General features: G+C 52.5%; 1 protein-coding gene, 1 long non-coding RNA gene and 1 other non-coding gene across 4 annotated transcripts; 1 reads left to right on the forward strand and 2 right to left on the reverse strand.

The window, feature by feature from the left end:
- Nucleotides 1–3,730: 3,730 nt before the first annotated feature.
- On the reverse strand, nt 3,731–3,921 carry LOC135984626 (U2 spliceosomal RNA). The gene has a single exon (XR_010605672.1). It is a non-coding gene; the product is annotated as a U2 spliceosomal RNA (small nuclear RNA).
- Nucleotides 3,922–7,796: 3,875 nt separating this feature from the next.
- NAA20 (N-alpha-acetyltransferase 20, NatB catalytic subunit) lies at nt 7,797–14,411 on the reverse strand. 2 transcript variants are annotated; one of them, XM_065639555.1, is made up of 7 exons: nt 14,307–14,411; nt 13,931–13,955; nt 13,755–13,845; nt 12,338–12,473; nt 11,262–11,407; nt 9,398–9,485; nt 7,797–8,946 (listed from the first exon to the last, which is right to left on the reverse strand). In XM_065639555.1, the coding sequence occupies exons 1-6, from the start codon at nt 14,357–14,359 to the stop codon at nt 9,400–9,402; spliced, it is 537 nt and encodes a 178-aa protein (XP_065495627.1). In that variant the 5' UTR covers nt 14,360–14,411; the 3' UTR covers nt 7,797–8,946; nt 9,398–9,399. The 2 variants fall into 2 exon arrangements, with proteins under 2 accessions (XP_065495627.1, XP_065495618.1); XM_065639546.1 differs by lacking the exon at nt 7,797–8,946 and having other exon boundaries at nt 8,985–9,485.
- A 465-nt stretch (nt 14,412–14,876) lies between these two features.
- On the forward strand, nt 14,877–22,268 carry LOC135992904 (uncharacterized). Its single transcript, XR_010606787.1, has 3 exons — nt 14,877–16,470; nt 17,099–17,176; nt 18,227–22,268. It is a non-coding gene; the product is annotated as an uncharacterized LOC135992904 (long non-coding RNA).
- Nucleotides 22,269–22,469: the final 201 nt, after the last annotated feature.

Consider the following 22,469-nt stretch of genomic DNA (forward strand, 5'->3'; position numbering starts at 1 on the left):
CTTCCCGCCCTCCCGCCGTTGCGGACCCAGATTCAGGGTGTCCGGGACGTTTTTGTGCCGTGGCGACGCCTCCCGCTCCGTGCCTGCGGCCCCACAGGGTAAACTCCCTACTTAGGGGAGCCGGCCCCAAATTGCGGTGGGAAAAGGGGGAAATGGAGAAGCGGGAGAGAGGCAGCTGTTGGAAGTGCTTTTATATCTTTATTTCTTCAGAAATATATCAAGCGCGATTGACTTTTTAAATCCTTTCTATACACAGGGGGCTTTGAGGCCAATTGTCTGAGGTTCAACCAGGCCGAGTTGCCGGGTCCTGCACTTGGGCCACAACAACCCCGCGAACGCTGCAGGCTGGGGAAGAGCGGCTGGAAAGCGCCTCGCAGAAAAGGCCCTGGGGGTGTTGGTGCCAGCGGCTGAACATGAGCCAGCGTGTGCCCAGGCGGCCAAGAGGCCACCAGCATCCTGGCTTGTATCAAGAATAGTGTGGCCAGCAGGACTAGAGAAGTGATTGTGCCGCTGTGCTGGGCACTGGGGAGGTCAAACCTCCAATCCTGGGGGCAGTTTGGGGCCCCTCACGCCAAGAAAGGCCTTGAGGTGCTGGAGCGAGTTGAGAGAAGGGAACGGAGCTGGGGAAGGGGCTGGAGCACAAGTGCGATGGGAGCGGCTGAGGGAGCTGGGGGTTCAGCTGGAGAACAGGAGCTGAGGGGAGACCTTCTGATCTCTGACCTGCCTGAAAGGAGCTTGGAGCCGGGGCGGGGTGGGGGGGGGGGGGTCGGGCTCCGCTCCCCAGGAACAAGCGCCAGGAGCAGAGGAAACGGCCTCGAGTTGCGCCAGGGGAGGTTGAGGTTGGATCTGGGGACCAATTTCTTCCCCAAAGGGCTGTCGGGCGTTGGAACAGGCTGCCCAGGGCAGTGCTGGAGTCACCGTCCCTGGAGGAGCGTAAAAGGTGTTTAGACAAGTTCCTTAGGGACATGGTTTAGTGCTAGAGTTACGTTAGGTTATGGCTGGACTCGATGATCCTCAGGGTCTCTTCCAACCGAAATGATTCTATGATTCAAGATCTTCTAAACCGGCCACCAGCCTGCTTAGGGTCCCCCCAGCTTCCAACTTTCCTTACACTTAACAGGCACGTGCTTTGTTCCATCTTCCAGCAGCAAAACCACACACGGTCTCAGACCCAGAGCACAACCTCGGGATGCCCACGCACACTTTGTTGTTCTGATGAGGAGCCACGGGCATCCCCGCGAGTACGGCTGCACGCAGCAGAGCAGGCGTGGATTTAACCCCGAGCGAGAGGCCGGCTGCCCACGGGCAGAATGAACTCACCTCCGTGCTGCCCAGAGCTCCTGCTGGGGACAGCCCTGCCTGCACCGGCCGCTCCGCAGCTGTGCCGGGAGCACAGCCCGGTCCTCGGGGGCTGCCACGAACAGACACCCCAGCTCGTTGCAGCTCCTGCTCATTGCAGCCGCAGGTGATTTTGCTCTGGCCGATGCACACTCGAGGCAGCACACAGCCCCTCTCACTCCAGCTCCTGCTCACTGCAGTGCTGGCTGACTGAAGCTCCAGTTCCTTCAGCTCCTTCTCCTGACAAGCTCCAGCTGTTCCTACAGTTCCTACAAGGTTGTAAACCAATTGCTGTGAAAAGCCGAGTGTTAGGATTAAACACCATAGTTATACATTGTATAAATACTACTGAGTTTGTATGATCAGTTAACTATTCCAAGCTGTGTACAAAGACAAAAAATCTTTTAGGAACCTCTAGCCATCATGTGACAAGACTAGGCCTAACGTAGCAAGACTAGGCCTAATGTAACAGAAACCTAACAAAGAAACAACAGCTCTGCAGAGACTGGACTTGAGGCAAAGCGGGGTGTCCTTGGCTTGCAAGCTGGGAAAGTGGAATATTCCACTAAATGAAGAAAGAGCTACAAGACTCGCACTGAGTAGCAGCACAAAATGACAGTATGCTTGTTCAAGAAATCAGGTTAAGAAGCCGACACTGGGGCGAGAGGGGGGGGCACCAGGCTGTGAAGACAACGGGGACATTAGAGACCCCTGATGAACACTCTGGAATACCAAAGATGAACTTCCGGCAAGGGGCGGGTCTATGTAAATAATTTATGTTTAATGCATTATCTAATTAGTATAAACAGATGAATACGCAACAGGTATAGGTAATAAATGCCAAGAAGTGCAAATCATGCGCACACTCGATCAGAGGAACGATCCTCTGAGTGTCCAGCACCCTGCAATAAAAGCGCTGCCTCTTAACACTTTCAAAGCAGTGTTAAGGGATCTTTTTGCCAGCTTTTCAGTATCAGCACGTCGGCCTCCTGAACTCTGGCGTCGGACACCACCGGACCCCCACCTCTGGGAGGTCCATGCCCCTGCCCAGTCCCTGCTCTCCCCTGCAGCGCCCACTGCCCTCCCACCCCCTACAAAACCAGCCAAACCGGCTTTGGCTTTTGGCCCAAACCAGCTCCCCTAGTGCCCATTTCTGAGCCCAACCCCAGCTGCTGAGCCTGTTCTCCAGTCCCAAAAACGCAAGATTTGACCTCTATTCCTGAGCCTGAGGCCGCACAACTCCATCTGTTTCTGAGCCCCAAAATCCACTGCCTAAGACTGTTTGCAAGCCCCAGGAACAGAAATCTCCGTCTCCGTTTCTGGCCCCCAGCAGCTGCTTTCTGGCCCCTTGCACCCCCGCGTGCGATGCTGAGGGCTGGGGGGAGCTCAGCCCCGCCCCCAGCCCCGCACCCCCGGGCCCCACACGCAGTTTGGGGAGCGCTGGGAGCTGCGGAGCGCCCGGCCCCGTCCTGCGGGCAGCACCAGCACAGGCGGGGCAGCGCTTCTTCATTGCCGGGGATGGGACGAGGCCGCCCCTGCTCGCCCCGGCCGGACACGGGCTCGGCCCCAAACCCCCCGCGCCCGGGGCAGCGCTGTCCCGAGGCCGCTCCACCCCAGGGGTCGCTCGGCTCGGGGCTCGGCCGCGCCCGCAGCAGCCTGGAGCGCGGGGACCCACCGCACATCGCGGAGCCGGAGCTGCAGTTCCGCCCTTTGGCCGAACGGCAGCAGGGAAAACGGAACAACATAGAAACAAACACCGAGGAGGGACGGAAATGAAAACAATTGCAAAGCCCAAATTCCCGATGAGAACAACAGCGGCGGGACTGGGGTGCAGAGAATTGCGGGGGGAGACAACGGGCGGTTTGAGGGGTGCAGGCGGCGCCACAGGGGTCCGCAGGCAGAGCGGCTATGGGGGGGCGGTGCAGAATATGGGGGCTGGAGGGGAGAGAGGAGGGAGCGAGGACCCGAGAGCGGAGGGCAAAGGACGGGGGAGTGTCACGGGGGAAAGAACGCGCGCGGGGCACGTTCGGAGAGAAACCGCTTGGGGAGGGAAGGAGACGCAGAGGGGGACGGGAGACGGACACGGACACGCGAGGGTGATGTGGAAATAACAAGGTGCACGGGCGGCCGCGGGCGGGGGTGATCCGCGCTGGAGGGTCCGCCCGGGACCACCCACAGCAGACGAGTCACCGGGACAGCCCGCAGCGGAGAACCCGCTCTGGAGACCCGGCCTACGCCAGGAAACCCGCACCGGATCAGCCCCGACAATGCCCCTCCGACGGGCCAAAGAACGCCAGACACACCACACGCTCCACTCCACGCACAACGCCCGCGAGCCCCGCACCCGGCGCCCCTTCGCTCTGTCTTCAACCACGAAAGGATCCCCACCGGGGTGGGGTGCACCGTTCCCGGAGGCACTGCAATACCGGGACGATGCGTGGAGCGGAGGGAGCAAGCTCCGGATCCAACTCCCAGGCCCAAAAATCCGTTTAATATAAAGTCCTCTCATCGAGGACGTATCAGATATTAAACTGATAAGAACAGATACTACACTTGATCTTAGCCAAAAGGCCGAGAAGCGATGCCCCACCCCCTCCGCCGCACCGCCCCATCCTCTTCCAGACCCTCCGACCTCGCGGTCACTCCCGCCGCGCCGCGCCGCACCCACGCCCGAGCGCCTTTCCCGCTCTACTCCCCTCACTCTCGCCCACGGTTCCACCGGGGTCCGCGGGCACCGACTCTCGCCGCGCCCGGAGACGCCCCGCGACGAGCCTCCCAGCGGCCCCTTCGGCCTCTCGGGTACGCGATTGGTGTATGCCCGCCTCTAATTTGCATTCTCCCCGCCCCTCGTCACGCCGGCCCTCGTCCCCGCGCGCCCCGCCCCTTGTTTCCTGTCCGCGATCTGATTGGCACGATCCGCATCCAGATTTGCATTCGCCCCGCCCACTCACCTCTCCGCCCACACCCCGAGCCGATTTGCGTACTCGGCGCGGCTTTTGCTTCTGTTCTATTTCTGCCCAACCTCTTCTATTGCTATTTCTCCTGTGTCTAGCTCTAGTTTTATTTTTCTCCGTATTTTTCTTTTTCTTTCCTATTTCTCTTTCCCGGCGGCCCGTTCGACCGCTGCTCTCCTGATTTCTACGTCCCGCCCTTAGTGCGGCGCGGCGCGCGGTCGCGGAGCCCAATGCGCACGCGCAGCTCTGCTGGCGCAGTGCTGCGATTTCGCCAGCAGGCGGCAGCAGTGAGCAGCCGGCGGGAATGCTTGGGTGCCTGTTTTCCCCAAAATTGTTCTTTTTAATTTTATTCCCCCACCCCTTCCCGCCCTCCCGCCGTTGCGGACCCAGATTCAGGGTGTCCGGGACGTTTTTGTGCCGTGGCGACGCCTCCCGCTCCGTGCCTGCGGCCCCACAGGGTAAACTCCCTACTTAGGGGAGCCGGCCCCAAATTGCGGTGGGAAAAGGGGGAAATGGAGAAGCGGGAGAGAGGCAGCTGTTGGAAGTGCTTTTATATCTTTATTTCTTCAGAAATATATCAAGCGCGATTGACTTTTTAAATCCTTTCTATACACAGGGGGCTTTGAGGCCAATTGTCTGAGGTTCAACCAGGCCGAGTTGCCGGGTCCTGCACTTGGGCCACAACAACCCCGCGAACGCTGCAGGCTGGGGAAGAGCGGCTGGAAAGCGCCTCGCAGAAAAGGCCCTGGGGGTGTTGGTGCCAGCGGCTGAACATGAGCCAGCGTGTGCCCAGGCGGCCAAGAGGCCACCAGCATCCTGGCTTGTATCAAGAATAGTGTGGCCAGCAGGACTAGAGAAGTGATTGTGCCGCTGTGCTGGGCACTGGGGAGGTCAAACCTCCAATCCTGGGGGCAGTTTGGGGCCCCTCACGCCAAGAAAGGCCTTGAGGTGCTGGAGCGAGTTGAGAGAAGGGAACGGAGCTGGGGAAGGGGCTGGAGCACAAGTGCGATGGGAGCGGCTGAGGGAGCTGGGGGTTCAGCTGGAGAACAGGAGCTGAGGGGAGACCTTCTGATCTCTGACCTGCCTGAAAGGAGCTTGGAGCCGGGGCGGGGTGGGGGGGGGGGGGGTCGGGCTCCGCTCCCCAGGAACAAGCGCCAGGAGCAGAGGAAACGGCCTCGAGTTGCGCCAGGGGAGGTTGAGGTTGGATCTGGGGACCAATTTCTTCCCCAAAGGGCTGTCGGGCGTTGGAACAGGCTGCCCAGGGCAGTGCTGGAGTCACCGTCCCTGGAGGAGCGTAAAAGGTGTTTAGACAAGTTCCTTAGGGACATGGTTTAGTGCTAGAGTTACGTTAGGTTATGGCTGGACTCGATGATCCTCAGGGTCTCTTCCAACCGAAATGATTCTATGATTCAAGATCTTCTAAACCGGCCACCAGCCTGCTTAGGGTCCCCCCAGCTTCCAACTTTCCTTACACTTAACAGGCACGTGCTTTGTTCCATCTTCCAGCAGCAAAAACACACACGGTCTCAGACCCAGACCGCTGCTCTCCTGATTTGCATGTCCCCGTCCCTAGTGCAGCACAGCGCACGTTCGCAGAGCCCAATGCGCATGCGAACAGCTTCTTTCGTTTTTTAGTACAAAATCATTTCCACTGTATCATTTAATAGTAAGCGCACAGAAACAGAAGAGTACTCTCTGAGGAAGATAAAATAAACAGCAGCAAGTAAGTTTTGCAGAGGCATACCTTGCTCTGCAACAGTCCCTATTTTTAGTATTTGTGTTAAAATATTTTGTATTAAAAATACAGAAGCGTCAACACATTCTTCTTGTTAAAGTCCATTCTACATGCACCTTAGGAAAAACGCAGACACAGGTCTGACACAGCGCAGCACCCCTGCTCCACCGCTCTGCTCCTTGGCAGAGACCCGTCACTCCCCTTGGGGGTCTCCCAGGGACCCGCCAGTCCGTTCGCTGCCCTGCTCACCTTCGGTGTAGCCACAGCTCGGAGAAGCTCAACAACCACTCTGCTCCTCCCTTGGCTCTTGCACTGGTCCCCAGGACAGGGCAGCACCAGCCCCTGCACTGGCACCACCCCCTTACAGGGACCGGCTGTCCCCGCTGCTCCAGCACCAGCCCACGGCTGGAGCCCAGTGGAACAGGGGCCACCGCCCGACTGTGTACACATACGCAGGCACATCGCAAGAAGAGCCAGAGGCCACGAATGCATCGCAAAGAGCAAGTTTTATTTTAGTTACCTCTCTACTGCGGGATCTCCGAAGTCGCACCTGAGCTCCCAGGCAGAGGTGACACAAGCGGGGACGCAGGCGCTGGTCAGCTCAGCCCTGCTGGAAGATCACCGGGTCTGCTGAGCTCTCCTGTATTTCAAGGCTTCAGGCAGGCACAGCCTCCTGCTCTTGCTCACAACAAAGCAGGAATCTCAGACATAGTGATAAGGTGCCTGGAGTTTCTCACGGGCCTATGTTATCTAACACAGAGGTTCTACTCATCAAGCACACAAGGCCAGTAAAACAATTAGTGTGATGTATGTGCTTTTTCTACAGACAGGTGCAAGTCACTTTGAGCGTATTTACATTTAACTAACCTCCTCGCCAAATCTTCCGCTATGTTCCCATATACCGACCAACCGCCACAACATGTGGCCCATGCCTGTGCGAGTCCAAATGCAGTCGTGAGGGCAAAGGGGATGGTGAGGGTTTGCTCAGTCACACACGTAACCGGTCCTGGAGGTGAGTCTGCTCCGGGGCTCAGAGGCCCCCGTGCTCCCGCTGCCCCCTCGGTAGTTATTGCCAGAGCCACGCTCGTTGGTCTGGCACAGAACGGATGGCCAGGCTGGCTCCTGGAGCGATGGGCTGCTGGGCACAGGTGGAAAATGCTAAACATGAGAAGCAGGGTGCAGGACACTAGAAAAGTGTCGGCCAGCTGGACAGGGAGGTGTAATGAGAAAGTATGAGGCAGGGAACAGGACAGCGAGAGAAAGATAGGCACAGGGAGCCCAACAGAGATGGAGAAAGAAGCAGCAGGGACAGAGCAAGAGAGGCAAGAGGGAGAGAGGAAAAGAGGCAGCAGGACAGAGACCAACGAAGAAGGACGGCAAGCAGGATGGAGATGCAGAAAAATCCTGGGACAGGCAGCATGATAGAAAGGGAGGAAAAAAGAAGAGGAGCAGAGCGCCACATACAGTGAGAAAACATGGCACAGGGAGCAGGACAGAGCAACAGGGAACAATACAGGAACAGGGAGCATGAGAGAAATGGGGATGGAGAGAAGGACAGATCAAAGGACAGACGAACAGAGGGAAAGAGAAGCAGGGAGCAGGACTCTGGCACAAAATGAGAAAAAGAGCAGCAGGGAGCAGGACAGAGTGGTAGAGACACAAGAAAGAGAGAAACAAAGAGGGAGACAAGGACAGAGAGATAATGACTGGAGGGGAAGGCAGGAAGGGAGGGAGGGAGGGAGGGAGGGAGGAGCAGAAAGGGATAGGGACTGGGACAGGGGGTTATAAAGAGAAAAGTAAGACGAGGGAGAAGAAGCAGAGACAGAAAGATACAGGGAAAGGACGGTGAGATGGAGGAAGAAATAGAGTCAGGGAGCAGGACAAAAGGACAGACAAAAAGGAGAGGAAGAAGGAAGAATAAAGATAGGGACAAATAGCGAGACATGGAGAGAGAAAAAGTAGGACAGAGAACGGGGGAGGGGGATTGAGCTGTACAGAGAGAGACGCAGATTGGGACAAAGAGATGGAGAAGGTAAAACCAACAATGGGCTGGAGGACCTGCTTCTGACAACCCGTCACTCCTGGTGTCACTTCCGCGGCCTCAAAAATGGGACATGGCACAAGACGGAGGGATGTAGGAGGGAAAGAAAAGGCACAGGGAACTTCTTAGAAACAAAACCCAAAAAAACGAGATCAAAATAGTGACGAGCAACAAGAGAGCAACCAGAGAGCCTGAACAGCAGACAGAAGTGAGAGGAAAAAAGGGATGGAAAGCTGAATAGAAGGATGGAAGAAAAACAGGATTGAAAACCAGTATTTACTACACAGTGTGGCTAATTAAAATGTAAGCAATCCATCAGGTTGAACAGAACAGTGGTTTAGTCTGTGTCTCACTATTTTAGCATCTTTTCCTTAGCAGGGTATGCAGGACTATAAAACCCATTAAAAAACTTGGAGGGAGAAATATGCTTACAGGAGTAAACTAAATGGATTGCGTGCACAAGATTTGATATTACTTAGTCTTAATCCTGGCTTGTACGGTCAATTAATACTCTGATCTCTGATTTTCATTTGTGCAAATTCCACATTTATCCACGTTCCTCCACTAAAATAAAAAAATTGCATTATCTCAGTGTTAAATATGGGGTTGTCGGAAGATGCTGTGAACATAAGGAGAGACTTCTCTTTTGCAGGTTCTTTGGAAAACCTACATTGACCTTGAAATTGAGCGAGAAGAGTACAAGAAAACAAGAAATCTTTACTTCAGATTAGTTCAGTGGACACGACATGGTAAGGTATGTACAGATAACCAGAACACGGAATTAGTCTTGAATCTGGTCCATGGTGGGTGGAAACCCTCGACTGCTTTGGCTGTCTGGCTTTTTCAAATCAACAGTGAACCCAAGTTCAGTCCTGTGCCTGTGCCATGAAGAGGGGAAAGACATTTCTACATTATGTATAACAGATTTATCTTCTATGCAAGTATTAATATATTGCCTTCCCCTGATGTGATTCTTCAGTATTGTACAGTGTTTTCATTGGTCAGGAAAAAATTCATTTAAAGAGTTTTTACTATTGCTGACTTTAGGTATTTTTGGTTTGAAAGAGAGCCAAGAAAACACCATACAGGAGGTAATTCCATTTTAATAGCCTCTGAATTCCCAATATTTGAAAAGGAAAATAATAGGGTAGGTGCAGGAATATGCAGCCATTACCAACAGGAGTAGCATTAGTAATCTTCTCAATATTGCCTTTTGGTATTTCATGGGGAAAAACATTGAGCCTGGGATTCCTCATCCCTAAATTCTTGGGGGCTGGGGGGACAAGGAACCTGACACTCTGAGTAAGTTGCCTGAGAATCACAGCTTACAGTTATTCAATGTCTTCTGGTCTCACAGGATGAGGCAGAGGTATAATTGATTTCTTCTCTGTATCTCTGGAAAGAGCTTTTCTCATATCTGTGGCGAAAGAAAAAAAAGCGGCATTATAATAAGACAGTCATTGCACAAAGCCACATTAAGCGAATTCTCTATTACAATAAAATCTTTTTTAATCAAGATTTCCTAGAATCGCAGAATATCTCGAGTTGGAAGGGACCTATAAGGATCATCAAGCCCAACTCCCTGCTCCTGCAGGATTACCTTCCCCTGGCACAGCTCCGTTCCATTTCCCCGTGTCCTGTCGCTGCTCAGAGATCAGCACCTGCCCCGCCTGGAGGAGGTGCAGACCACGATCAGGTCGCCCCTCTGCCTCCTTCGCTCTAAGCTCAGCCACTTCTGAGTCTTGCCCTCAAGGCCTCTCACCACCCTGGTCACCCTCCCTTGGACACACGTCAGTAGCTCGATGTCCTTAATGTTGTTCAGCAGCAACATTATCAATTTGCCTCTGTAAAAGGCTTTACAGAAGCCCAGACAGACAACATCTGTAGCCCTTCCTGTGTCCACTGAGGTAGTTACTCCACCGTAGAAGGCCACTAGGTTGGTCAGGCAGGACCTGCCCTTGGTGAAGCTGTCCTGGCTGCCCTGGATCACCTCCCTGCTCTCCATGTCCCGCAGCACAGCTGCTAGGAGGATCTGTTCCATGATCTGCCAAGGCACAGAGGTGAGGCTGACAGGTCGGTAGCTCCCAGGATCCTCCTTTCTACCCTTTTTAAAAATGGGTGTGATGTTTCCCTTTTTCAAGTCAACAGGACCCCCTTGAAGTAACTACATCCGTGAACAAAGGAAGGGCTGCAGATGTCATCTACCTGTATTTCTGTAAAGCCTTTGACGTGGTCCCCCACAACATCCTTCTCTCTAAATTGGAGAGATATGGATTTGATGAGTGGATGAGGAACTGGCTGGCTGGTCGCATCCAGAGGGTACTGGTTAATGGCTCAATGTCTGAAGGGCACTCAGCACAGACAGACATGGAGCTGCTGGAGAGGGGCCAGAGCAGCCCCAGCAATGACCCGAGGCTGGAACAGCTCTGCTGGGAGGACAGGCTGGGAGAGCTGGGTGCTCAGCTGGAGGAGAGAAGCTCCGGGGAGACCTTAGTGCGGCCTTTCTGGACTTAAAAGGGGCTGAAGAGAAAGATGGGGATGGACTTTTGAGCAGGGCCTGTTGCGACAGGACAAGGGGTGATGGTTTTAAACTAAAGGGGAGAGATTCGGGCTGGACATGAGGAAGAAATTGTTGGCCCTGAGGGTGGTGAGAGCCTGGCCCACGTTGCCAAAGAGGTGGTGGCTGAACCATCCCTGGAGACATCCCAGGCCAGGCTGGACGGGGCTCTGAGCAACCTGAGCTGGTGCAGATGTCCCTGCTCATGGCAGGGGGGCACTGGGGGAGCTGGGAAGGTCTCTCCAATCCAAACAATTCTATGATTCCTTCCCCCAACAACATTAGCAAACAGCCCAGCCCTGGGTGTGAGCATTCCTCAGAAAGAAAAGTTAGATAAGAAACTGCATTTTTATTTTCATCTTACCTACAGGATAAATATCTTTGTACTTACTCATTTATTCTTGTTTTGTAGTTTATTTTGCCACAGATGCTATAGAATGTGTGAACTGCAAGATTAAGTTTTGTAACTGATGTAATCTTCAGTAGGAAAAGCTATCTAAAGGAGTACACAAAATCCCATTCATCAACAACTATCTGAACTCGTTTCATATAAAAATAAAACAATCATGCAAATAAGCCCAGGAATCCTCAACACGACAATCTTTCCATTCAACTTGAGGCAGAACAAGTACTTACCATAAGCATCTTCATCTGGCTCTCCACTGCTGGCAGAGTAGTACTCTAATACTGTCCGGTAGACACTGTAGCCCAGTTGCTTGTACATATTCACTGCAACCTGATTTGATACTCTCACAAAGAGATCGACAAAAAATCCACCCTTTCTTTGAAAAAAAATAAAACCAAAAAAAACCACAGTAAGGAATAGCAGGTGAATGTATTTCTAAATAATAACCCATACCTTGTAATCAGACCAAGAGTGGGTCTGCCGATGTGGCACGCTAAACAAACATCTTTCGCACTGTGACAACAGGTGCACTCCATTACCAAGGGACAAATCGAGTACAGGCACCAATTTCATTTTATTTCTGTCACACGACCATTCTTCTACACCAGCCAGTGGTTTCAGAATTATGAACAGAAAGCACAGGACAAGTTAAATCACCTGCATAAGCTTCATATCCATAAAAATGATTTAAAAAACCCCAAACCAACAACACAATTTAGATTGCATTGGCTTAGTGACTACCTCTTTCACAGTGCATGGGGGGTGGAGTCACTCGCAAAATTCAGTTGCCTAACAGGAGGCAGCCCTTCTCCTCAAAGGTGCATTTTTAAAAACATCATACTATTTTCCAGTTTTACCAGCTACAGAGCGGTTGCCCTACCAGCATGAGCTGGGGACATTTCCCCACGGGTTCGTTTGATGCTAAATTATATTTTCTGCAGGTAAAAGTAACCGAGCACAAGACAGAAAGTAAATTAAGATGCTGTCTGCCGTACAAAATTTGTTCAAGATTGTGCCTCAGAGAACCACACAAAGCCCATGATTACTGAACAAGTATGTTGGAGGCACTACAGGAAACAGTGCTGATGTTTCGTGAAGCTGTCAAGAAAAGGACCTTTTACAGAGTATCTCTTTTGGAATTCAGGCTACTTCCTACTGATTCTGGCAAGTTAGCTTTCAGAAAAATCCTGAGATTTTAAACCACCAAGCAACATTAATAATTATTGTTCTCTAACTATGGAGAATTTCAGTGAAGCAGAACACTACTGAAGCAAAATTCTGCTTTAAAGACAAGCATAGTACTCACTTTTCTGAAATTTCTTCCAGTAGTTCCATTAATTTAGCAGCTAAACCCAGCCGTCGAAATTCTGGTGCAACAGAGAGAGCAGTAACATGTCCATGCCATTCCTCCCTAGCCACAGAGCCTTCGGCTTTACCCATTACTGTGAACAGACAGAGCATCAGCTTTGGAATAACGCACCACCCACAGCTGTACATCTTTACAAAACAACCAAGCAGGGTATAAACAAACATTGCAATGACTGTGGTAAAGGCTCAAACACCAGCATCTACGTTACCACTCTGTGATTCAGAAATCACTAAAAATTTCATTCTGCTCAAGTGTAACAGTAGTTTCTTGACCAGTGGGGAAAAAAAAGAAAAAAAAATTTTGCAAATTTGTTGTTTGAGGCATGACTTCCAAATGAAAATTTTAAGCAACCCTCCTGAGTCTTAAACTGAATGGAATTCAGGATCTGACTAAAATAATTGAGGGCTAGAAGACCAAAACTAACTCACCATCCTGGCAACTCTTGGAGGGTTTTGGTGACTATGGGGCAATAGAGCTTGGGAAACTTTGCCAATCTGGCAATAGAAAGCTAAGGCACTGCAAACATGGTATGTTTAAGAAAGGAAAAAGAAAAAGTGAACATTGTTTTGGGGTGTTTCTTTGTAGTTCTTCTCCTTTCTACATAGAGTGAAACCAGCGTTAGTTCACTAATATTCACACTTCCATGAGGTACTCTTGGAAACATCTCAGTCGCTGCTAATGAACAACTGATGTGGTGGATATGGAGACACCTTCTGTACTGCAAATGCTTTAAGCTTTACTATGTTATATACTTTAGTTCCTGGGTCCCTGCAAAGACTCCTATCCTGCTCCCACCTCCTCACTCCTCTGCAGAGAAAAGAGGGGAAAAAACCTGGAAGGCATAAGCAAACTAACAGCTGTATTTGGAATCATTTCTGAAAAACATGAATATTTCACAACAAATAAGCAAATGACATCCACACCAGAGCTTTCCCTTGCAGGACAATGCAAAACCCAAGCCCAGCATTTTCACTTCCTGCTGCCTGTCAGCGTGTGAGATCAGAGCTGAGCGCAGGGGTTTAATTCCAGGATTACAGAAGTGCTCATATGCATACATTCACCTGTATAGACCTGTGTGGGTGTTACCAGAGTCAAGACTCCTTGCTGCACCAGGCACATCAAACTGAAAACTGCTGCTGTGAGTTCTACATAATACCCTTAGACATTCATTACATGCGACGATGCCATGTAACGTTCCTTTTCCCAGTTGGGTATTTGGAAAACGTGAAGAGCAAGAAGAGCTCCTGCATTAGAACCCCCAGACACGCAGCGTTATAACCCCGAACACACAACGTTATAAGCCCCAACACGCCAGGCCATGAGCGGTGCCACGGGCGCCCTGTGCCCCACTCACTGTAACCCATCAGCTCCCCGCCGGGCGCCTCGGCCACGATGAAGTACTCGGGCCAGTGGGCCAGGTACTGCAGGTAGAACGGGATCCCGTACTGCGAGGCGGTTAAGGTTAAGGAGAAGCTGAGGTGGTCGGCGCCCAGCCCCGCGCCCCCTCCCCGGCGGCAGCGGGAAGGATACGGTCTCTGTCAGCGGGTCCAGGTTGCTGCGGAGGGAGAGCAACGCTCAGCACGGCCCGGGGCGGCAGGCCCGAGCTCACCGGAGCCATGGCCCGAGGGCGACCGGCAGCGGGACTGGGAGAGGGAACGGAGAGGGGCAGGGAGAGGGAAGGGAGAGGGAACGGAGAGGGGTAGGGAGAGGGAAGGGAGAGGGAACGGAGAGGGGCAGGGAGAGGGAAGGGAGAGGGAACGGAGAGGGGTAGGGAGAGGGAATGGAGAGGGGCTGGGAGAGGGGCAGGGAAGGGAGAGGGAAGGGAGAGGGAAGGGAGAGGGAAGGGAGAGGGAAGGAAGGGAGAGGGCAGGGAGAGGGAGAGGGGCTGGGAGAGGGCTGCGCTCACATGTTGTTGAAGCGGAAAAGGTCGTCGCAGGTGAAGGCGCGGAGCGTCGTCATGATGATGCCGGTGCCGCTCCTGGTGCTGCTGCCGCCGCTCCTCCCGCTGCCGCCGCCCCGGAAGCGCTCCCTTCGCCCCAGCTTCCCTTCCGCCGCGCAGAGGCGGCAGCGGGGCGGCCCGGCACCTGCTGCCGGGGCTGAGCGCGGTGCGGGGCTGAGCGGGGTGCGGGGCTGAGCGCGGTGCGGGGCTGAGCGCGGTGCGGGGCTGGGCCGGGTGCGGGGCTGGGCCGGGTGCGGGGCTGAGCGCGGTGCGGGGCTGAGCGCGTGGCTGAGCGCGGTGCGGGGCTGAGCCGGGTGCGGGGCTGAGCGCGGTGCGGGGCTGAGCGCGGTGCGGGGCTGAGCCGGGTGCGGGGCTGAGCCGGGTGCGGGGCTGGGCCGGGTGCGGGGCTGAGCGGGGTGCGGGGCTGGGCCGGGTGCGGGGCTGGGCCGGGTGCGGGGCTGAGCGCGGTGCGGGGCTGAGCGCAGTGCGGGCGCCGGGAGCAGCGGGCGGGCTGCGGGCAAGGCTGAGCCGCCTGCTCAGAGGGACAAGCGGGGGCTCCGGGGGGCGGGAGAGCGGGTGCCGTGCCCGAGGACAGCCCTGGACCGCCCCGGGTGGGACATCGCCCCGGGGACACACGCCCCGGCATGGAGTGCGGGAACACCACATGAAACAAACGAGTTCCGGAGGAGGGAACCACAGAGTCACAGAATGTCCTGGGTTGGGAGGGACCCACAGGATCATGGAGTCCAGCTTCTGTCCCTGCACAGGACACCCCACAGGTCACACCGTGTGTCTGAGGACACTGTCCAGTCTCTTCTTGAACGCTGTCAGGTTGGGGCCGTGACACCTCCCTGGGGAGCCTGTTCCAGTGTCCAGCACCTCTGGGTGAAGAGCCTTTTCCTCATGTCCAACTGACCCTCCCTGGCACATCTTCTGCCGTTCCCTGGGTTCTGTCACTGTCACAGAGAGAAGAGCTCAGCCCGGCCCCTCCTGCTCCCCTGCTGGAGCTGCAGCCCCATGAGCTCTGCCCTCAGTCTCCTCCGGGCTGAACAAACCCAGGGACTTAGCTGCTCCTCATACGGCTTCCCCTCCAAACCCTTCACCAACTTTGTAGCCTCTTCTGGACACTCTTCAAAAGTTTTATCTCCCTTTTATGCTGTGGTGCCCAGAACTGGACAAGAAGCCCTGCAGTGCTGGCGCAGATGCTCTACAGCAGACCCAGGACGTGCAGCCAAATGCTGTGGCCCATCACAGAAAGTTTCCGTCAGAACTGGATGATGGATTCTAAAGTAGCCAGGCCCTAAGACCGTAATGATGTGGGGAGAAACCCCAGAAGAGCACCCTGTGGAAACTGGACACTCAAGAGCTGCTGATGCAGCCTGGATCACTGCCACAAAGATGACTGTCCAGAAACAACTGTGGTGCAAAACACACAAAACCTCAAAAAGACAGACCCATGCTTCGAGCTTTGTTTGCAAGACTCAACTGGCTTGATGCCAATGAGGCCATGTATTTGCGACATACTGGCGCCCAAGGTGCTTGCAGTGTGAAGAGCAAGGGGGACATCAAGACCTGAGGAAGGTGTGGTGTAGTACAGAGAACACAGACTACGCAAACAACACCGAGACAGTCATGGACTGAAACTGCCGTGCCCAGCACACTCATACCATGCGATGGTCCCCGCACCCTCTCTGCCCCAGTGTGGCTGATCCCACACAGTCCTCTCCATGGCACTGACTCTGAAATCCCTGCCGTGCCCCCTGCCCAGCCACCACACACACACAGCAGTTGCCACTCAATTTACGTTTCAGACTGCTGGGAGTCAGATTTCATCCACCACAAGCACCGCACAGGCTGACTAGGCTGTTGCTGCAGCCTCCAGGTTCCTATTCATCTGCAAAAAGACTAAGTCGTCATCACGCCAGCCTCAGACCCTCAGCCATTTCTGGTACCACAGCACCTGTAAAACCAAAAGGGAAACACTTCACCAAGTTGCTTCACACCACTTTGCAGTTCAGCTCCAACCCAGCCTCACCTTTTTGGGTCGCTCATGAGTGTGTGGCTTTGCCTCGCTTAAGACCGCATGTGGCATCTGCGAAGAAAACCAACAGAGGAAAAAGCACACTTTGAGGTATGTCCCAAACTCACAGGCCACCAGTAGCAATGTCTCTCTCCCACTCCTTTACCTTGGCTGCTTACCCACCCATAGTCTGCTGCTTAAGGCTGCGGTGTTCAGGCCAGCACAATATCTGTGAAAGGAGATGCTCATAATTACACCAGCCCTATGACACCTGTGACACCTCAGAAATAACTGCTACTGCAGCCTGCTGTTCATCACTCACCTTGCCTCACTCCGTTCCAGTGCAGACATACTGCTCCACAAGATGTTTCACACCTTCAGAACACAAAGCATAAGCTAGTCATACAGGCACCAACAGCGGCACATTCCCTCTGTCACCATGCACCAGCTGACGTGTTTACAGCATTCCACTCACCTCCTCAGTCTTCCTTTGACATCCAGCTCCCTGCTCTGCAGCCGCAAAACAATACGAAGCAAATTACCTAGATCCTGACTGTCAGATGTCTGGCAATCCCAAAACTGTTCCCATTCCAGCTTCTGTGCTCTCATAACCTTCTCAATCTGTGCTTTGCGTTCTGACCTGTTGCGCTGAGCCACAGCCACATCAGCAGACCAGGAACAAGAAAAACAGCAATACCCACAAAACAGTACGCACCCTCCCCTTCTCTCCCCCGCACAGGGAAGCTGCTATGTCATGCTCCGACTCATATAGTCAATCCATCTCTGATGTCTCAGGAACCGCAACCTTCAGTGCCAGGTGAGTCTTGGGAAAATTGCAGAAGAAACACATTGGGATGTTAGATATCACTTTCTGTAAGAGAGTACCCACTGCACAAAACAAACTAAAAAATCCCGTTGACCGATGTAGATTCTCAGGCAATACAAAAGAGACCCAAGAAGGCACAAAAGCCAAATGATCAACCTCCCCCTCCATTTATGGCTTGTGGTGCCATCCACTCACCGTGATGGTGGCACCTCGCTTGACCAGGCCTGTTTTGTTAACTGCAAAAATAAGTAAAACCACCCACCGACACAAAAATTACAGTTACTTTTGGTTGACTCAGACACACGGAGACTGACAGTGCTAGCAAAACACTCAGGCCCACATATTCCGAAAGAGATGTGGCTAGAGAGGGACTATGGCTGGCATAATGACATTTAGTTTGCACTAATGGATTAAGAGCTCTTAATTGACACCATTACAACAGTGTTGCCAGACCCCTCAATAGACAAGTTCGTCAAACAGGAGCTGTGACTGAAATGGGACTCAAGAATGAGCTGCTGAAAAATGTTCACATACAGAAGGCTACAATCAGATAACACAGCACCAAAAAGTCTTACAACACAACCACATTGTAATGGAAGCAGATCCAAGTGTGGACAGAAGATGCAGGGAGCAGGACAGTGGGATAAAAAAGAGGGACAGGGAGCAGGACAGAGACCTGGAGAAATTAAAAATAGCGATGGGGACCAGGACACAGGAATAGACAAAGAGAGGGACAGGCAGAAGAATGTTAAAGAAATGTTCTTGACCCTTGGTGTCCCATAGCATTTTCTGAGATATCTGTGCTTAAAAATGTAGTTTAATTTTTTAAAAAATTAAAGCAAAAAACTGGTGTGGACTGGGTACATCTCATGGAGAGGGACCCTCGAGACAAAAGAGACTTGGGCTTTTGAACCCTCACAGTCTCTGCTCCCGTGCTCCATGTGTCCTTCACATGCTGTCCACATGCCTCTTGGTCCAGTGGTTATTCCCGGTCTGGGGCTTCTTTGTTTCTTGTTGGATTCTCTTTTCTCTGTCTTTCAGGCAGGTTTTTACTGTTCTTACCTTGACGGTTTGTAGCCTCTTCCTGGAACGTGTCTTCACAGCCCCGCAGCCACCTGTGTCACCAATAAACCAGGTTAAGTTCCCAGTATGCAGCCTGGAATTCCAGCAGGCCTGGCTGCTCATGCTAAGTTGGGCTACTCATGCTAAAACAGGTTATTCAAATGAAACAATACAGCTAAAAGAGTAGAATACAATTAAAAAGTTAGTTTGATTTAACTTATTCTGCAACAAGGACAGGGGTGGGCAGAGAAAGATAAGGAGTGGGACACAGAGAGAGAGAGAGCATAATACACAGTGGACAAGGGGTGCAAAACAGGACAAAGAGATAAATAAGGAAAAAAAGTGTTGGACTGCAGAGGAGTGGAAGGGCCAAGTAGTTGAACAGAGGAAGAAAGAAGAAAAAAAGACAGCCAGTCAGACAGGAATGTAGCAAAAACAATGGGAGAGGCAATGGGACAGAGAGAGAGGGAGGGAGGCAAAGGGTGAAGGGCAAAAAGATGGAAAATGGGATACAGAGAAAAAGACAAAAGAAGCAGGTCAGAGGAGTAAATAGAGAAGAAAAAAGGTCAGGGAGAAAGAGGTAGAGAAGAAAAAAGCATCGTTGGGGGCAGGACAGAAAGATGGAGAAAGGAAAAACAGGGATGAGAAGCAGGAGAGAGGGACAGAGGGACAAATAGAAAAGCAGAACGACAGGACGATAGATTGACAGGGCAAGGAGCTGGACAGAGAGAGAGAAAGAGGGGACAAAGTGACAGGGAGCAGGACAGGAGAACAGAGAAAGAAGGCTATCAGGACAGAGGGCCTGGGAGAAAAAGAGAGAGAGCAGGACAAAGAGATGAGAAAGAAAAAAATTACAGGTAAGCAGCAGAACAAAGGCGTAGAGAGGGGAAAAGGAGAGGAAGAAGGACAGAGGGATGGAGAGCAGAAACAATGTGACAGGGAGGCAGAGAGACAGAAAGAAAATAGAGACAGGTAACAAGACACTGGGATAGAGAGACAAAGAAAGGGACAAGTAAGACAACAGAGAATTAGAGAAAGAAGACAGTGACCAGGATCAGCACAGAGGGACAGAGACAGAAAGAGACAGATGAGTACCAGGACATAGGGAGAAAATGACAGGGGCAGGGAGCAGGACAGAGACATGCAGAAAGGAAAAAGAGGGACAGGGTGAAAGGCATAGGAACAAATAAGGATGAAGAACAGGGAGAAAGACTAAAAGAATGACAGGGAGAGAAAACAGGGCATGGAGATGAGATAAAGAGAGGGATGGGGACCAGGACTGAGGGATAGAGAAAGAGAGGGATAGGCGTGGTGTGCAAGAATATAGAGAACAGAGGTACAGGGATGCAGAAAAAATGCCAGAGAGGAAAGAGATGGTCAGGGAGTTGGATAGAAGGTCAGGGAGCCAGGCAGAGGGATGGAAAGGCCAAGAGAGAGGTACAGGGATGAAGAAAAATGCAGCAGAGATGGGAGCAGAGAGAGGCAGCGACGTGGGCTGGAACGTGGAGGGGCAGGGGGTGAGGAGTGCGCAGGGGATCGGGATGCAGGAGAGGGAGACGTAGAGGGCCCAGAACTCTGTGCGGCTCCCTCCCTCAGCACTGGCTGGAGGATTTTACAATTCAGACGCTTCTCTCTTTCCTCTCTCTGTGTCACACATCCTCTTCTGTAGCTCCAGTCACTTGTCTGCCATCCACCTAAGGACTATCATGGTGTCTTGTAGCGCTTTCAATATAAAGCTTCAGAGATACCTGGTGACACACACACGAACATGGGTTTATTGTAGTTTTGGTTACACATGCAGCCCCGGGTTATATTTTTTCATGATTTAGCCTGCTGAAGACTACTAATAGGAATCCTTCCTTACCTAGAGAGACAGGGTTTCTCATCTGCAGATAGAAACAGCTTCCAATTCAATCCGCTTCATTTTATTATTCAGCTGGTTTACCTTTTTCCAGTCTCTCCAACTTCAGCCACAGCAGCTACTCTAAAAAGCAAGTAAGTGTCAGACCTTTCCCTTTCCACAAACGCTTATATGACAGCAAGGCAAACTGGAGACAACCAAAGCCAGATGCTCTCAACAACACCCACGGGGAAGGAACTGGTAGCTGGCACCTGAGCCGGCGTGAGCCAGGGACGGAGCCGCCCCGGACACACGTGGGTGCAGGGCCCGGGCTGCAGCGCCCGCTCCGGGCACCGCAGCGGCTGTGCCGGCACGACTGGCAGAACGACGCGGCGGCCTGGCAGCCCCGTGCCGAAGGGCTACAGCTCCTGGCGCGGCACCCCTGCCGGGGCGGAGTGTGGGATCTCTCCTGCTTCACACAGAATCGCACAAAGGCTGGGGTTGCAGGGACCTCTGGAGATCACCCGCCCCGACCCCTGCTGACTCGGTCACAGAGCAGATCGCACAGGATCCCAGGGGGTTTGAATGTCTCAGAGAAGGAGACTCCACACCCGCTCTGGGCAGCCTGCTCCAGGCTCTGGCACCTCCCAGCAAACAAGTTTCTCCTCCTGTTCACACGGACCCTCCCGTGTTTCAGTCTGTGCCCGTTGCCCCTCACCCTGGCGTTGGGCACCACTGACCAGAGTCTGCTCCATCCTCTGACACCCACCCGGAGATATTGAGCCCAGTGATCAGATCCCTCTCAGCTTCTCCAGCTCAACAGCCCCAGCTCTCTCAGCCTTTCCTCGTAAGAAAGATGCTCTGAATGTCTAGATTTGATTGGAAGGCATTTTTTCAAGCTCCTTTCCACCGTGTCCTGGGGGTGGGTGTTAGGCAGGGTTTTTAAATGATCCTTGAGGATGCGACGTCTCCACTGTCACCCGCATGGTGGCCTGAGGAAGGGAATACAGGCAAAGGATTTCAGAGGCTCGTGGGACATGGGCATGCCCTCACTGCACACACCCGCAACCACAGGGCAAGTCCCCAAACCATGGCAGGTGCAGGAGGCCTCACCCCCACCTTTTCCACGTAAATGTCCTCCTGCATGCCAGCACCCGGCCTCGGCCAGGGCCACAGCCTGGGCGCAGGGCCCGGCCTGCGCCACCACCGAGCTGCGTCTCCTGGGACAGGAGGCTCAGAACAGCCCCGGCACCACCCGCTCCGTGGTGTGCCCCTGCGGGCCCAGGTGGCGCCGGGACAGCTTCCGGAGCCCTCTGCCTCCTAGTGCATGAAACCCTAACCCACAAAGGTGGACCTGACCCCTAGCACTTATTCTAACCCTCTCTAAATCCTAATCCTAGATCTAACACCTGACCCCACAACCCAGCCCCCTAAACTCTAATCTGAACTTTAATTACTAATCCTTAAACGACAACATTAACCCAAAACCCAAACCTGAGCCCAAGTCCAAACTCAAACTCCTAATTCTAACCCCAGCCTGAACCCTAACCCTTGACGTAATCCCGAATGATAACTTCAACACTTAACATCCTAACCATATTCCCTAATCCTAAACCCCCACAAACCCTAACCCAGCGAAGTTGTGGAGTTCCCAGAGATATTTAAAAACCCCCACGTGCTCAATCCAAACCATAGCTCTTGATTCCATCCTCATCCTAACTCTTCTACTGTCAAAGGGAACAGTTCCGAGATATGTTTATTGTACATTTTTTTAATCTTAACTGTACAAAGAAAGACAAGTAGGTCAGAAAACAAACATCTCCCCTTCACAGAGATTTCCCGTTCCCCTCCCAGCCTCCATTCCCAGAGCTTCTGACAAAGGCACATGTACTGCTGGATCGGCCTCTCAAAAACCACAAAAACCAGCGAAGTCATTCAGTAACAGAACAGAAACATTAAGAACAAAACACAGGTCTGCAACTTGGTGTAGTGATAGCATGATGCATTTTTGTTGTTGTTATTGTTTTTTGTCTATTACAAATGTCACAACTGCATCTTAGATGAGAACTGTTCCAGCACCATCAGCAATGACAGCTAAGGAAGGACCAGTTTTCTATGGTGTCTATTAAAAAAATAAAAAATTAAACTCCGCTTACAAATATTCAGGATTATTATTGACAATATACCGTGTACATGTCCTTCTCCATTATGTACATCAAGAAGATTCTGTACAGTGTGTATAGCAGCTTGCTGCAACACTGCTGCCAGCTACACATTCTTGGCGATTTCTTTAATACATCAGCAGCACTTGCAAAAATTCTTTACTTTCCTAAGAAATAAAAATAGGAGTTATTTTTGTATGTCAGCTGATGATAATAAAAA

This window comes from Caloenas nicobarica, chromosome 1 (assembly GCF_036013445.1).
Source record: "Caloenas nicobarica isolate bCalNic1 chromosome 1, bCalNic1.hap1, whole genome shotgun sequence".
NCBI classification, from domain to species: Eukaryota; Metazoa; Chordata; class Aves; order Columbiformes; family Columbidae; genus Caloenas; species Caloenas nicobarica.